General features: G+C 35.4%; 1 protein-coding gene across 1 annotated transcript; it reads right to left on the reverse strand.

Moving 5' to 3' along the window:
- Positions 1 to 320: 320 nt before the first annotated feature.
- SmydA-1 (SET and MYND domain containing, arthropod-specific, member 1) lies at positions 321 to 12633 on the reverse strand. Its single transcript, XM_068761809.1, has 9 exons — positions 12378 to 12633; positions 11926 to 12081; positions 11113 to 11367; positions 10448 to 10570; positions 8698 to 8885; positions 4874 to 5089; positions 3025 to 3212; positions 1981 to 2093; positions 321 to 477 (listed from the first exon to the last, which is right to left on the reverse strand). Exons 1-9 carry the CDS (start codon positions 12621 to 12623, stop codon positions 322 to 324), a joined length of 1641 nt encoding a protein of 546 aa, XP_068617910.1. The 5' UTR covers positions 12624 to 12633; the 3' UTR covers position 321.
- Between the last annotated feature and the right edge of the window lie 3731 nt (positions 12634 to 16364).

A 16364-nucleotide genomic window follows, 5' to 3' on the forward strand; every position in this document is an offset into this window, starting at 1 on the left:
CAAATGATTACTTTGCGTTCAAAATTGATGCCACTATTTTTTTTTAATTCTGATGTATCTCTACAGATACATTATCAAGAAAAGGGTTAACGAAATGCTAAAAATGTAAATAGTGAAGAACGAGAGGTGATGAACAAAAGAATATATAAAGCACCGATAGAAGAAAATGATATAAAAATCAAAACTGAAAAAAATCATTTGTAGAGGTGAACAAGAGGTCCCCAAAAATTAGGGCCAAAAAAGAACGTAGTATTCGTAATATGATAGGTTATATATGATCTATATTCAAACTAATCATTGATATAATATTATTTATTCATTTCACAAAGGCGAAGGCAGTGCTGCTGATAGATTTCTGATAAGTTCGTCCATTTGCAATAAATTGATTTTCGCCTGCCGACACAGCTGGCCTTCAGGCAGCTCTGGTGGCTCGTGACGTAACAGCTGGCTGGACTCCTGGAGAATCTTTCGTGACTCCTGGAATAAGAATAACATCATCAGACAGTAGCATTCGTGTCTTTGATTTTAAGTTTTTTAATTTATCTGCATGTTATATATACATTTTGAGTGGTGGTATCAATAAATTTTGCAATATAATAATTCGAATTTTTAAAATGCTTCCTCATACAATTTAGTCATTATGTTTTTTTTATTATTTCTGAAACTATTCATTATTGGATAGGGTGTACATAGCACGTTTGCTGTAAATTCGTAAATAATTTAGAGCAGATCCACGGGCCGGTAGATACGGTATGAGTAGCCCCCCCTCCCCTGGGTGGACTGAAGACATGAGTCGTTGAAAGTCGCTGGATGTGGGCATCGGAAGACGGATTTTTTGGTGAATTTTGTTGGAGTCCTATGCCTTGTTGTGGGCGTCCATCGGGCTAAAAAGCAGAAGAAGAATTAAGAGCAGTACAATAATTGAGAACAGTGGTTGCACTGCGGTAGAGGAAAGAATTCCGATCGTAGGTCGCAAGTTTTATTACTAATATAGTCTATTTATTTATTTACTTTATTGGAGATAAACAGGAACAAATGGCAATAAGAAAGTACTAACTTAGAAGCTTAGAAATATAAAATTAGTTAAAATTTTTACCTTATAACTATCTCACTAAGAACATTCAATGAATCAAAGTCAAAGATCCAGCGCATTCTACATATCACACCGCAATAATTACGAATCACAGCAAGCCGTCACGTTTTAATGAGGTTTAAATTGTATTGTTGTACTCAATAATTTCGAACGAAATTGTCTTTTAAAAGATACAAGAGAGCACGAGAATATATCAATATCACTAATATATGAATTGTGGAGGTCACACATCCTGTATAAGGGTGCATGTTTACCGATATTTGTCTTAGCCGTTGATAGAAAGAAGAGAGATCTAGAACGCGTTCTTGCTACAGGAATTCGAAAGTTTACCTCGGACAACAGTTCCGAATAGTTAACATTGCCACATGTACACATTGTGCATAAATTACCACTGCTTACAAACAAGTTTCCAGAGGATGGACAGCAGCGACCTCTTCGTATCAAAATACCACACTGCTATCAGCAACCCGCCAACCATTTGCGGCGATTAAAGCATATCCTCACATAGATATTTTTGGATAGGGCTTATACCTTGCAGAGGGCATCTATGGGTTGAAACGATGACAGATTGGGAATGAATTGGACGTTTGTAAAAGTTATAAATAAAATTTTGATTCAAGTCCGAATTTATTTTAAGATGAAGGATGTTACTGTAGAGTCCAGAGGAGATAACCGCTGGAGCTCTGAGGTTCTGGAATTGAGACCATGAACCTGCAAACGCAGATAGGACTTCCATTCATACGGCAGACAGATGACCTTCAATGTCACCTGCACAGCGTGACAATTAAGGTATATCTTCCAATTTATGTCTTTGGGGATAGCTGTCTTGCAGTGAGCGTATATGGGCTGAAACGAAGACGACCACTGCTAAATAAAGACTGACTTACAGTGACGTATCCGAGCATGACCATAGGTCCTTCTGTCGCTGCCCTTCTCCTGCCGGTCTCTGCTACAGCAGCATGCAGTTCGAACAGTAAAGACCCACGAAGACGCGTCTCCGCTGAAATTGAAAAGAAGAAATAAAGAGAACTGAAAAATGGCAAGCAGAATTAAACAGCACGAAACATGACTAAGATATGGAGAAGAAATTAAAAAGTATAATGAAGATATGATTTTTATTGCGGAAATAGATTCGATTGAACAATTGAATCTTAAAGAATGCCTTTATAGATAATGTAAAAGTCGTCTTTGTAAAATATATAGAGATTTGACAATGTCATTAATGAACTTTTAAAAAACCAGCAAGGTATATTCATAAGGTTCTTCTAAACAAATTGGAAATTATCTGAACAACAAGAAACAATAGATTGTTTTGAATAGACACAAGTCTAGTAACAAATAACTTCAGGTGTGCTTCGAATCTACAAGCTCTATAGGATCTTTGCCCCTGATCATTGTACATAATAAATACTTCTTTTTTAAACTTTAATTTCCTTTTGTGTTATGATGACCTCAAATCTTGTCGTAGAGTCAATTCCACTTTGTTGCACGACTACCACTGCATGTGCGGAAGTAGCTAAATATTGGTCCTTTTCTTACTTGGGATGGACTTCCGCAAGGTAACGTCCGATTCCATTAAATAACTTATTAAGAGTGGATTTGGGGAATCTGTGAGTCTGAGCTGGTACTTTGGTGGGCAGCGATTCCCCCGCAGCCTAACCCAGAAATGCCTTTATTACCATCCGATGTTCCTTGCATTGTCAAGTTATTTTTTTTGTAGGTAACGTCGGATGTTTACATGGTTTTTGCAGATCTCTTTCTCACTTAGCTTGCATATTATTCTGCAATAAGCCATCTCATGTGTTTAACTAAGGTTCAAACACAGATATTTTATAAGGAATGGGCAAGACCAGAGGATACTGATGATTACATTTTTTTTTCTTTCTTCTTCTCTGAATGAAGTACACAATGAACTTAAAATAGATATTCACCTGGCGCCAAGGTCTCCAACAACTCAGCTAACTTCTTGCAAAGCTGAGTTTTAAGTAACAAACGGTCATCACTGACGGCTGCAAGACCAAGATGATTATCCTGACCGATCATCTGAGCCAGTGCTAGGCTCACGTCGATCATGTAGTGGTGCGAGGGATGGAGATAGCTGGAGCAGTGGCCAATGAACCTGGAACCAAATCGTTCACTGTCCCGTATTTTGTGGAACGAGATCTGTTCTGGAAATAGAATTGTGAGTGAAAATAGACAGCAGTAGCACCGTCTCCCTGATGAGGAATGCAGGATACCGCCACAATTTCTAGCATATGCAAAAATAATAGTGAAAGAGATAATAAAAATAAAAACAAATGTGGTATATAAAGTAGACATTCAAAAATTAGAATATAAATGGTTTTAAAGAAAAATCAAATGGAAATTGTTATTGCAAATATTGTAAATGTGGCAAAGAATGAAAGGCGATGCATAGAAGGTATGTAAATAAAAGCAATAAGAATGAAACAAAACAAAATGAAAGAAGGAAGAATATAGAATGCCATATATTGAGACAGATGAAAGAAACTATACGGAAAAATTTAGTAAAATCAAAGTCCTTGACCCAAAAAATTAAAGGTGCACTAGAGGTTCCCAAAAAATTAAAAAACGGAGGTCGATAAAAATAAACCTTAATCCAAAATGGTAAATGAAAACTTTGGGTTAGATTGATTTGAATATTAAAATTTATCTGAATATAGTTTGCATGAGGTAGTAGATCAAAAAGCATTTGATGCTTTAAAGTTCTGGAGTGAAGACCATGTTCACCATGGTGGACAGTCGATATTGTTAAGATCATCGGTTGACAATGTAGGCCGCTTCCAATATGTCTTATTGGAAATCTTTGGGGAAGGCTTATGCCCAGCGATGGACATCCTATGGCTGAAATGATGATGATTTTTGGCGTTCATTAGAACATACCTAATTATCTATCTCTTAATTCATTTCTTTTTCTTCTTCTGTTTCTTTTTGAGGCAAGTGCGATCGAACCAATACTGATCGAAGTCAGTTAGATGTTTTTTATTAATTATTTTATTATATTTATAATATGTATTAAACCTTATTTAATATAAGTGTATATGTTATATACGTATGTCTATGTATATTTATGTTCGTTTGTTTTTTGTAAATATTGATTTTTTGGACACGTAAACTACCCATTATTAGTACTTTTACCCTTTTCCATACTATGGTTGTCTGTAAGAGATTGCCTTGTGTGATAAGACCGCCCGTTGTATAATACTTTTTTGTATATTATTGTGAAACTTTAAATGTATCCTAACGTGTACAATAAAGAATATTAAATAAAAATAAAATACCCAAACTCATTATACAAGAGCGCGTCTTTTTTCCTACTCTCTCTTTTGACTCTTTGTATCTCTCTGTCTGACGCGCTGCTCTACAAACTAGACGCATTGCTTCCACCGCTGTAGTAACAAATGCTTTATTGTAACTCACATTGAGAGACTTTGTGTTTGGATGAAACACGTGTTGAGTAATTTGGCGGTGGCGGTTGTGTGATTCGCATTGTTTGCCGCATACGCATTTATCAGCGGGTTGGCGAGCGGTGCATTTTGTTGCACGACTACCACTGCATGTGCGGAAGTGGCTAAATATTTTTCCTTTTCTTACTTAGGATGGACTTTCACAACGCCTGATTCCATTAAATATTGAGATTTTTGTGTGCTGTGATACACCTCACATCGGATCACCTACGTAATGACCCGTACCAACAACCACCTCTTACATTCACTACTAAATTAGATGTTTTTATTTCTAGCTTATATCAAATTTTCTGACCTCTCGCACGCATCAGCGTCTCCTTTGGGCATCACACTCAGCTCCCTGCCGATATCCTGAAGTAGCTGTTGGATGATAGCATCAGATACAGCATCTTTACAGCTGCCGCAATTCCAGAACTTGTCATCCAGGCCTCTAGATTCAGGGTCTGGTGATTTCGTTTTGTGTAGAATTGGCAGAATGAAAGTGGTAGGTAGAAGATATCCCTTGCAGTCCCTGCAAGAGGTATAATATATTATTACATCTATTATATCAACATTTTTTGACTCTGTATCATTTAGTTTGATTATACAGTGTTATTTCAGGCAAGAACGTAAATAATAAATTGAAAAAAAGGGTAAAAATAGTTCCTTTGTACCTAAGACAGGGAAAGTAAGAGAGGGTCATAAAAAGAGATTCTAGAGTGACAGGAGAGTGTAATTTGACAGAAACTGGAACCAAGCAGAGCATTTTTGAAGATAAAATAAATCTACTATGATTTCAAACGCGTGACAGTCTGAGTTGCGCCCAAATAAAGTCACTGTTTTTTTTCGTTTTTGATTTTTTTATGGATGTACTGTTGTTCTATAAGTAAATTCCGCGGATTTGAACACAACATTTTGTGTGATTTTGTCGAATCATTTTAAACACTATTGTATACACAAAAATTTATAGTATCGCATGTGCATAAGAATAAAGGATTTTAAAAAATGTAACAAAAATTAGTTTTCAATGACCCCATTTTTTATGGTTACGTATGGTATCTGTTGGCATTTTGCAATTAAAAAATTTCAAGGTTTTTAAACGATTTGGCACAGATAACTTGTATTAGGTAGCCAGCCTCGAGGGCTCCTTCAGGAACCTCGGCGTGGGAACCTATTTCCTACCTTACTACTGAATCAGGAGACCGACCAGCTCTTAGTTTGCTTGAACGGATTGTCATCAGTAACATCGTTCTGAACTTATAATATATATAGTAAAAAGGTTTCTTGCTTTTGGTTAGAATTAAAATAATTAACATTTGTTTTAAAATCAATCCTACAGTAAAGTTTATTTTTGATCGGTAATACTCATGGTTTATGTTTTGAGGTGTGTTTTTACATACAATTCGATTTATTCGACATATATATATGTCTATGACAGACATATTATTTGAGTGTTCACAAAAGTTGGTGCAAAAGGAATGTCATAATGTGAAAGTGCCTTAATTCATACAAATGGCCCCAAATATCACTGCCCTTTGATATATATGATATAGATACATAGATATACTTCATCGTATTTTACTAGCTAATTTTCTTTACTTTTGCATCATAACTATCAAAGATTAGTGACTTTGAGCGCCATTTGTAAAAATTAAGGCACTTTTACACTACGACATTACTTTTGCGCCACCTATTTTAAAAAATTAATGTATGTCTGTATATTGTGTTCAATATGTAATTTTAATAAATTATTATAAGTATAACAAATACGATTTTTGTAAGAAATGTTTTGTTTATTTTTATCAGTTTATGTTTGTAGTCTAAAGTCTAAAGTCGTAAAGTGTAGTCTAAAGTTAAATCTGCCATTTACTTTAGATTTTTAATTACAAGGTACACTAAGTTTCAAATGTTATTTCAGAAAACCAATTCGTGTCATAAATTATTTGATAGTGGCTAGTGAATCGTACTATAGTATTAAGTATTATATTATTCATTTATTAGCTTATTCAATTGTTATTCGTTTTAGTTTTTGTAATTGTTCTTTGATGATTTTTTTAGGGGGACCGGAAAGTAATGTCGTTTCTGTCGACATATTTTACAGAAACACCGATTGATTTTTACTGCTTAGACATTGATTTTGTATACTAGATGGCAAAAGGTTGATGATGAAGTTGAATATATTGGTGATTAGAAATAAAAACTTGTTAATAAATGTAATCGTGTGAATTTAACTTAAGAAAGCGACATTACTTTCCGGATCCCCTAATATATACTACCTTTGTACGCGGAGATCGTCTATTATAACTATACATATATAAACTATAATAATAACTATATATAATGTTTAAGCTTCTATAAGATAATCTAAGTTATTTACTGTATATTGTGACGCGAGGAATAATATACACACTACACTGTAATGTGTTTTCACTTCGGTAATGGTTGCGGTACGAGGTCAAGTCGGATTTGCATTTAAGTGCATGTACGGGGTTAGTTCTGTTTAAAATATCACATCTGTTAAGTTCAAAACACTATACATCATACAAATGTTTACTATATTTCATTATGATTGTTTACCATATGTTGAAGATTCATATGAAATAATCTAACAAGACAAACGGAAAATATATATCAGCTATGAATTATTTGAAAAACGAACGAAACGCCATCAAAACATAGTTATGGATGGGCGTGTTAAAAAAAACAATACGATAATATAAAATACAAACATGGCTTCGTATGGAAAATAAGGCTGTTAATTGTTTAAACAAATATCGTGGACTTACATCCGCTTATCATATATATGAAATGAACTGTTCATTTGTCTCTGTGTTCAATACGTATTATATATTTGGTATGTCACGTTTAAACTTAAATTATTTATTATAAATGTATATGTTTTATACATATGCGTGTATGTACGTTAGTTTGTAAAAAAAATATGTTTTATACACGTCAACTACGCATTACTAGTAGTACTTTTTCCATACTATGGTTGATAATACCGCCCTTTGTACTTTTGTTATATATTATTGTGAAACTATTTAAATGTATACTAACGTGTACAGTAAAGAATATTAATTTAAATTAATAATAAATTTAAGCAAAATATTTTGATTTAGCATTATTTATTAGGGGAACCATAAAGTAATGTCGCTTTAAGTTAAATTCACACGACTACATTTTAATATGTTCTCATATCTAATCAACAATATGTTCATCTTATCAACAACTTTTTGCCATCTAATATACATAATAAATGCCGGAGCGGTAAAAATCAACCGGTTTTTTTTGTAAAATATGTCGACAAAAACGACATTACTTTCCGGTCCCCTAATGTTAATAAAACGATAATGTGAATTTGTAACTGTCAAAAGTACAAAACAAGAATTATATTTTATAAAAAGGTTTTGCACAATTGTGTATATTTCTATTAGAACCTTCTACAAAACATTAGGAAAATTAAAAAAGAAAATGAATGATATCGGTAAAGCCGTTCTTCAAGTTATGGCGTGATAAGAGAAATAGGTTATCTGTTTCGTATTTGTCAAAATGCTGTTATGTAAGATGGTGCCTAGATGGCGCTAGTAGTCGATCGCCTCGCTCTACGGTTTTACGCTGATAAAGCCAAATATGACCACTGCGTGAAAAGCGAAATAGGTTTTCAGTTTCGAATGTCGGAACGCGGTGAATTAAGACGGCACCAATAGATGGCGCTAGTGGTCGATTGCCTCTTGATAGAGGCATAAAACTCCCCGGTTTTGTCGTGGTTAAACAAATAATTAAAATCAAAAGAAACACGACTTATGTATTTGTCACAAATTACCCACTAACATGTATAACTTAACCGGGCTTGAAGAGAGGTTTAACTTGAACTTGCAAATTGAACTTCTTGCAAAATCAAAATGACCCTTAGTTCAACTTATTGAAAGGAAATTTGATGTAAAAAGACCTAAACGCCATAGTGATCAGAGCATGGTTATTGATCCACTCGACCATAGTTCGGAGGGGAGAGGAGGACACTTTCACTTTATTAAGTGGACAACTTAACACATTTAAAACAAAAAGTCTCCCCCCCTTCATAATAAGGCCGATAAAAGCTCGAACTGGACACCACAAAGAGTACGAACTTCAACTAACTTTTTCTTGCATTTCACCGCGCTGAACATGGTCCCGAACTCCGTGACGTCAGAACACCGTGGACAAGTGCATTCGAAGAACTTGGAGTCCGCAAGGTGGTGGCGCCGTGCCTCCGTGCCCCACAGTGGGTCGGTGTAACACACGGACACGTGAGCCCCGGCGGGAATGTCCACTCCTGCGCACAGGATCTAAAAATAGTTTCACATTTACTTAAGGCACCAGTGCACGATCTAACTGAAATACAAATTTTTTGATTTAAAATAGGCCTAGTTTACACGTGCTTATGAAACGACAATTATATTTATATATAATTTTAAAGTTATATATATTATGTCACATATTTATATATAGAGTGATATTTCTGTAAAAGGTTTTTGGAGTATTTGCAAGCAAATATGTGTATAATTGGTTGAAATAGGTAAAAACTTTCGGAGTCGCGGGAGTTTAGGGTGGGGGCCCTAAACTCCCTCTAGCTTCGGCGACTTTGAGGCAGACGGTAGTTCGACGTGGTCTCAAACCGTCGTGATAGCACCACAAGGGTTTCGGGGGTAGCGTAAACCATGAACCCCAGGACGGGCTATCTAAAATAGCAGTGCGCGAGAGAAGATCGCGTGGCGATCCCTGACCAGGAGATACCGCGGCCCCCCGTATAGCGCAAAGGGCGATCACCGGGGGGGTTTTAGTGGGTAGGAATCCCACATACCCATAACCACTGATTTCCCCCGAAACCAAAAAAAGGTAAAAAAGCTTTATAATTGTGAATGTTCTTATTTGGAAAGCTTTTATTTTATCTATTTTCGAATACCATGTATTAAGTAATCACACTCTGAAATATATTTTGTTAATTTATTTTTTCTATTAAGATGCGATAGGTCAATAACTCCTGGTAGTACGAAGTTTTCAGGGAGAGATAGTAAATAATAATTAATTTTTATATACAGTAATCAGAATTTCTGATGCTCATTAAAGCAGCAAGGTTCTCGAATGATGACCTCGATCCAGTAGACACGGCTTGTATTGACTTACACTAAGATTGGACTAAAGACATAGTTATCTAATGGATTCTAGCGTTATTTTGCGGAAGTCCATCCTAAATAAGAAAAGGACCAGGTGACCAGGTGCCAACTCGGTGTTTGGCACTAATCGCTGTAACATTATTCCTGAGAATGCCCCGTGGAGGGGTGATATACGTGTTGAGTTATTTAACGGTGGTAGTTGATTAATTCGAATTGTTTGCGGCATGCGCATTGATCAGCGGGCTGGCGGGCGGTGCACTTTATTGCACGACTACTGCTGAGTGGTGGAAGCTATATATTCGTCCTTTTCTTACTTGATATAGTTATGGTTAAGGGTTGCCGCTAGATGTCGCTAGATGTCACTAGATGTCTCTCTATGTCGCTAGATGTCGCTAGGTGTTGGCAGCGCAAGACGGTTATTGCGATCTTTAGGGAAGGCCTATGCCTTGAAGTGGACATCTATCAGCTGTCATAATAATGATGATGAATTCGAAATTTAAAAACGCTATCTCTTATTTCTGAGACCATTTATGTTTGGATGGGTTATCTATATATAGACTAATAAAGCTTTAATACCGATATAGTTCACGGACCCTTCCGCTCCGTGAACTCAGTACCGTTGAAGCTGTAAAAGCCTTGGGGCTAACAGCATTAACATCTTCAGAAACAATAGAATAGAATAATACCGATAACAAAACACCCATGTAGGTTCTAGAATATTCTCGAACACTCACGATCTCGCCAGCCGAAGTGAAGCTCTTATTGCAGTTGGCGCTGCAGTTGTGTTCCGCCATGGACACGCGGTCGAACACCGCCACGTACTCGGGCTCCAACAGCGGTACCTCGTGGCCGTTGATCTGCGTACAATCCGATTTCGGATGTTTTTCAAAATTTGTGTTTATTCCTGGTGAATGACCTTAGCATATCGCGATATTTTTATCTAATAAGTGTATTTTAATCATTTTTATTTATTAACACTTTTTTTTTGTAAACCAAAAGAAATAGAGGAAAAAAAGAAGCAATTCATATGGTACAAGAGACGGTCTTATCATTCGAGGTGTTCTCTACCAGACAACCTTTGGATGAGAGACATGAAGGAGAGGGCAGTTTAGGGTTTCGTACATATAAATACATACATATATACAAACATACTAATATATATATACACACACATAATAACAATATATAAAGAGTCTAGAGACTCTAAAGAATAATTATCTTCCTAAGTGAGCAGCAACAACATTTAATTCCACGCATTAAATCAGTATAGCATTCTTGGATAGAATAATGGTTTTAAATATCTGTAGTGGAAGATCTTGCAATAAGTATCTAAGTCTTGAGTCAATTCGTTGATATGAAGATGATGAATTAAAATTAATAGAAATACTTTTTAATTTACCTGGATAATACCACAACACTTCATGATCTCCTCCTCCGAGAACACTCCATCCAGTTTGAAGAACTTCAAGATGAAGTCTGCGATCATCTTCTTGTCATTGTTCCACTTATCAGTGCCTCTTCGGTCATCGCAATGGGACTCTAGGGTCTGTAGCTTATCCCAAAGCTTCTTATTGTGGTCACGTTGGTAGAGACATCGAAGGACAGTCAGGCACTGGTAGTTCGGGTGTGGTACTCCATACGTTGAGATGGTGACCTGGTTATTACATTTTTTCCCATATTATAACACTTCAATATTACTGTGATACAGGATGATTAGATATAGATGTAAAAACTTTAAACTGGTGATTGTACAGCGTATTAATTGTCAATAAATATATGGTATACCCTGTATTTAAATCAATGATTTTAGTAATAGTAAATAAACTAATAATATAGTATGAAAAGCGTTTTAAAAATCACGTAATGAAATTAATTATTGCATGATATATGTTCTTGAAGACTATGTACTACCAGAAGTAGTTGCAATGTCGCATTCTCATGGAATTACAAAGTGATCATTTTGTACAGGGTGATTGTACCGTGTACATACAGGATGAGTCGTTATAGATGTAAAAGCTCAAAAAAAGTTATAGTAATAATAAATAAATAATAATCATTAATCGCAAAATGCGTTGGTAAGCGCATAACTCAACAACGCCGGGACCAAATTTGGCCTATTCTTTTTTTTTAAATATTCGTTGAAGTTCAAGGAAGGTTTTACCTGCCATATGGATAATTATCCTTACCCCCCTGCTCCCTTATTCCCCCTTACCTTTTCCCCCCTGTTCTGGGTGTAGTGACATTCGGGCTTATGCAGCTCATTCTCCGTACAAGCCTTCGAGCAGAATGACCAGCCACATTTTGGGCAAGCCACTGTCTTTCCCTCTTCCAGTAGCTTGTAGCAACCTAGGCATACGGGCGGGGTGACCTTTAACGAGAAAAAACAACAATGAATAAATAAATAGGTATATTATATATTTAAATAGTAAAGTATATCTTATAACCCTGTGATAAGCGTGAGGAGTACGTCTTTGAGACATCTCTTGGCCTTTGCTGAGGTACGGAGGGTGTATCGCGAAGCACTCGCTATGAGAGGGTTTAGGTGAGAAGATGCCGACTCAAAATAAGTCCCTGAGCAACCTTTAGAGAATTCTTTGACCACTTTAACTTGTGGTGAGTAACTGTAAAACTAAAAACGAGATCTATTCGATGATCAGGTCTTACCTGCGCTGGTCCAGTTATCAGAGGTGCTTCTTTCAATATGATATCACCGGCTTTAATATCCCTTGTTGCCTCCAGGTACCTCCCGAACTTAGGGTCTTGCTTCACCTTTGCCGGCATGCAGTGGAACTTGTGGATCTTCCAGTCCTGTTTCTGGTGCTCTCTGCAGCAGTAGTGCACGTTCTGGCATCCGGAACATTTCTGAACTGCTGGGGCGGAACACACTGCGCAGTCTTTCTGTTCGACCATCGCAAAAGGCTTCTATCTATCTGTAAAATACAAATCATCACGGACCTCCGTTACTCGACAGAGAACCTTTGGCTGTCTGACCCGCGCGCTATTTAGTCTAGCTATTGACAAAGATATTACTGAAAGAGCTATGCCCATGACAACGTGCGCGTGGAATTTATCAAAAAAAAACTTTTAACTTATAATTTTTTTTATTACATTAGCTACCTGCCAGTATGTCCAGTAAAAATAGATCCAGACATTTCAGAGATTAGCCGGAACAAATACAAATACAGACAAATTTTAAAAATGTAATTTTAGTAAATGTACCGTACATATGTTCATTTGTATGTAGCTAAAAGCGGTTATTTTAATATCACAAGCAGACAACTATATTTTTTGTGGAGATATACAGGTTGATTGGTTATAGGTTCATCTTCAAAGTTTTTATACCTACTTTTAATCACCCTTTATAAAGTGATCACATTAAAATGACATAGTTCACTAGCTGCTGGCAATATAAAGTCTACAGAGACAGATATTAAATTAATAATTTAATTATGTAGTTACTTTGAAAACACTTTCTTATTACTGTAACATTTCGTTATTACTTATTTCTAAATCCATTGATATTTATGTATATGGTGCAGTCGTTTCAACCTATACACACCCACAGCAAGGCATAAGCTTTATAAAGATATCTATAGGGGAATATATCACAATTGCCAGGCTTGGCAAGCCGGTTGGCCATCACATGCCATTCATCCTCTGGAGACTTGTTTCTGAATTGTTGCAATCTTATTTAACTGCTGGATAGGGTGTACCATACATTAGTAGGTAACAAATGAGGTATATATTCACTCCTTTAAATGTTTTTATACCTATAAACATTTATCTGTATATATAGAAAAAACTAATGAATGCGTTCTTACGTGTATATCTAATAACACTATATTAATAAACTAACACTTAAAAAATAAGTATAAATATTTATATCTGACTAAGAAATATAACATAATTTAACGAATAAGACACTTTTTTCGATTAAAAAATAAGAGAATGGAAAACAAACGTACAGAGGTGAAGAAGCGCCCGGCGACTGGCTAGCTGCTTGCCAGCGATCCACTGATATATAAATAACCTGCTCTCGTATTACGGAGTAAAATGTCTACCACGTGTTCGGATTCTTTAACAGAGCTGTGATATTAGAAATGTAAAATGAATGAAAAATGACTCTGTGTTTGGCACTAATCGGTGTAACATAACTCCTGAGGATGCCCCGTGGAGGGGTGAAACACGTGTTGAGTAATTTGGTGGTGGCAGTTGTGTGATTCGCAGTGTTTGCCGCATACGCATTTATCAGCGGGCTGACGGGCGGTGCATTTGATTGCACGACTACCACTGCATGTGCGGAAGTGGCTAAATATTGGTCCTTTTCTTACTTAGGATGGACTTCCGCGAGGTAACGCCTGATTCCATTAAATGTAAATTATTATCACATAAATAATAAGAATTAATAAATTGATAAAGTTACATTTTTAAAATAATACACATCAATTTTAGAACTCTTGGAAGATGGCAGAGTGAGATGTATGGAAAGGAATGAAAGATATAATGAAAGAAATTAAATAAAGAATGAATGACATTGAAAAGGACGAAAGATTAAAATCATGTAAAACATTACGATATAAATAAAGATCCTGTCTACCTATAATGGAGGTTGATGTTCCAAAAACAAAGCTAAAATAATCCAGTTGATTTTTCTTATAATTAAAATTAGAATTAAGAATAAATAAATTAGTAGTTACATTTTTAAAATAAAACACAACAATTTTAGAACTCTTGGAAGAAGGCAGAGTGAGATGTATGGAAAGGAAAGAAAGATATAATGAAAGAAATTAAATAAAGAATGAATGACATTGAAAAGAACGAAAGATTAAAATCATGTAAAACATTACGATATAAATAAAGGTCCTATCAACCTATGAAAAGGGTTGAGGCTCCAAAAACAAAGCCATATAAATCCAGTTGATTTTTGATACACTTAAAATAAGAATTAGGAATAAATAAATTAACAGTTACCTTTTTAGAATAATACACGTCAATTGCAGTACTCTTGGGAGAAGGCAAAGAGAGTGAGATGTATGGAAAGGAATGAAAGATATTGCGAACATAATTAGAGCAAAGAATGAATGACATCGAGAAGTACGAAAGATTAAAATTATGTAAAACATAAAGATATGAATAAAGATCCTGTCTACCTATAATGGGGGTTGATGCTCCAAAAACAAAGCCAAAAAATTCCAGTTGATTTTTAATATACTTAAAATAAGAATTAAGAATAAATAAATTGACAGTTACATTTTTAAAATAATTCACGTCAATTGCAATACTTTTGGAAAAAGGCATAGAGAGTGAGATGTATGCAAAGGAATGAAAGATATTGTGAAGGAAATTAGAAGAAAGAGTGAATGACATTGAGAAGTACGAAAGATTAAAATCATGTAAAACATTACGATATAAATAAAGATCCTGTCTACCTATAATGGGGGTTGATGCTCCAAAAACAAAGCCAAAAAATTCCAGTTGATTTTTAATATACTTAAAATAAGAATTAAGAATAAATAAATTGACAGTTACATTTTTAAAATAATTCACGTCAATTGCAATACTTTTGGAAAAAGGCATAGAGAGTGAGATGTATGCAAAGGAATGAAAGATATTGTGAAGGAAATTAGAAGAAAGAGTGAATGACATTGAGAAGTACGAAAGATTAAAATCATGTAAAACATTACGATATAAATAAAGGTCCTGTCAACCTATGATAAGGGTTGAGGCTCCAAAAACAAAGCCAAAAAAAATCCAGTTGATTTTTAATATACTTAAAATAAAAATTAGTAATAAATAAATTGACAGTTTTATTGACATTTTTATTCTTTCTCCTACTACATCCTTATTCTTTCTCCAATGTTCAATTATTCAATAACAGTATCCATTATTTTATTTTTCTTACTTACCTGAATAAATATTCATTCGGATGATTTCTACTTTGATCTTGCTGAATTCTAGTAAGGTCCTGTTACTCTTCACATTAGTAAGAAAAGAACCAATATATAGCTACTTCCGCACATGCAGTAGTAGTAGTGCAATAAAGTGCACCGCCCGCCAGCCCGTTGATAATTTATTGCACGACTACTACTGCATTGGTGGAAGTAGCTATATATTGGTCCTTTTCTTACTTAGGATGGATTTCCGCAAAATAATGCCTGTATTCATAGTAACTCTACACATTGTTCACCAAGGACGCAATGTTTAATTCCTGGATCCTTTGCTGCAACCGCTGGCAATCTGTTCTTTTCGCGCCAAATACGGGACAGCCGGTGATTGTTTGCAGCATGGTCAGGTAAACCTGGGTCATAGCTGTACGAAGGATTCTCCTTGAGCCTTCACAGCATTTGGAGAATCCTCCATGCTCCATGAATACCTGGACAAGGACCAGGTCCCGCTTCAACTGGTGAACATCTCATTTGCTTCACCAAAGCTGTCGTGCTTTCCACATACCTCATATTCGAAAGAAACAGAGCATTTCTCATACTCTGTTTTATTTACTTTCCTGGGATACGTAATAATGTGTCTTTTGGCCCCCGCTATTGGGGATTTCTCCATCCATCCTTATCTTATTGGGAACAGGGATTTTATTGAGGCAATAATTTTAAAATAAAGCATTTAAAATAAAACAAAGTAATAATATTTATTGATTTA

Source organism: Battus philenor, unplaced genomic scaffold (assembly GCF_028537555.1).
Source record: "Battus philenor isolate CCGP_79_NKW_IND1 unplaced genomic scaffold, ilBatPhil1.0.hap1 SCAF_15, whole genome shotgun sequence".
Lineage (NCBI taxonomy): Eukaryota > Metazoa > Arthropoda > Insecta > Lepidoptera > Papilionidae > Battus > Battus philenor.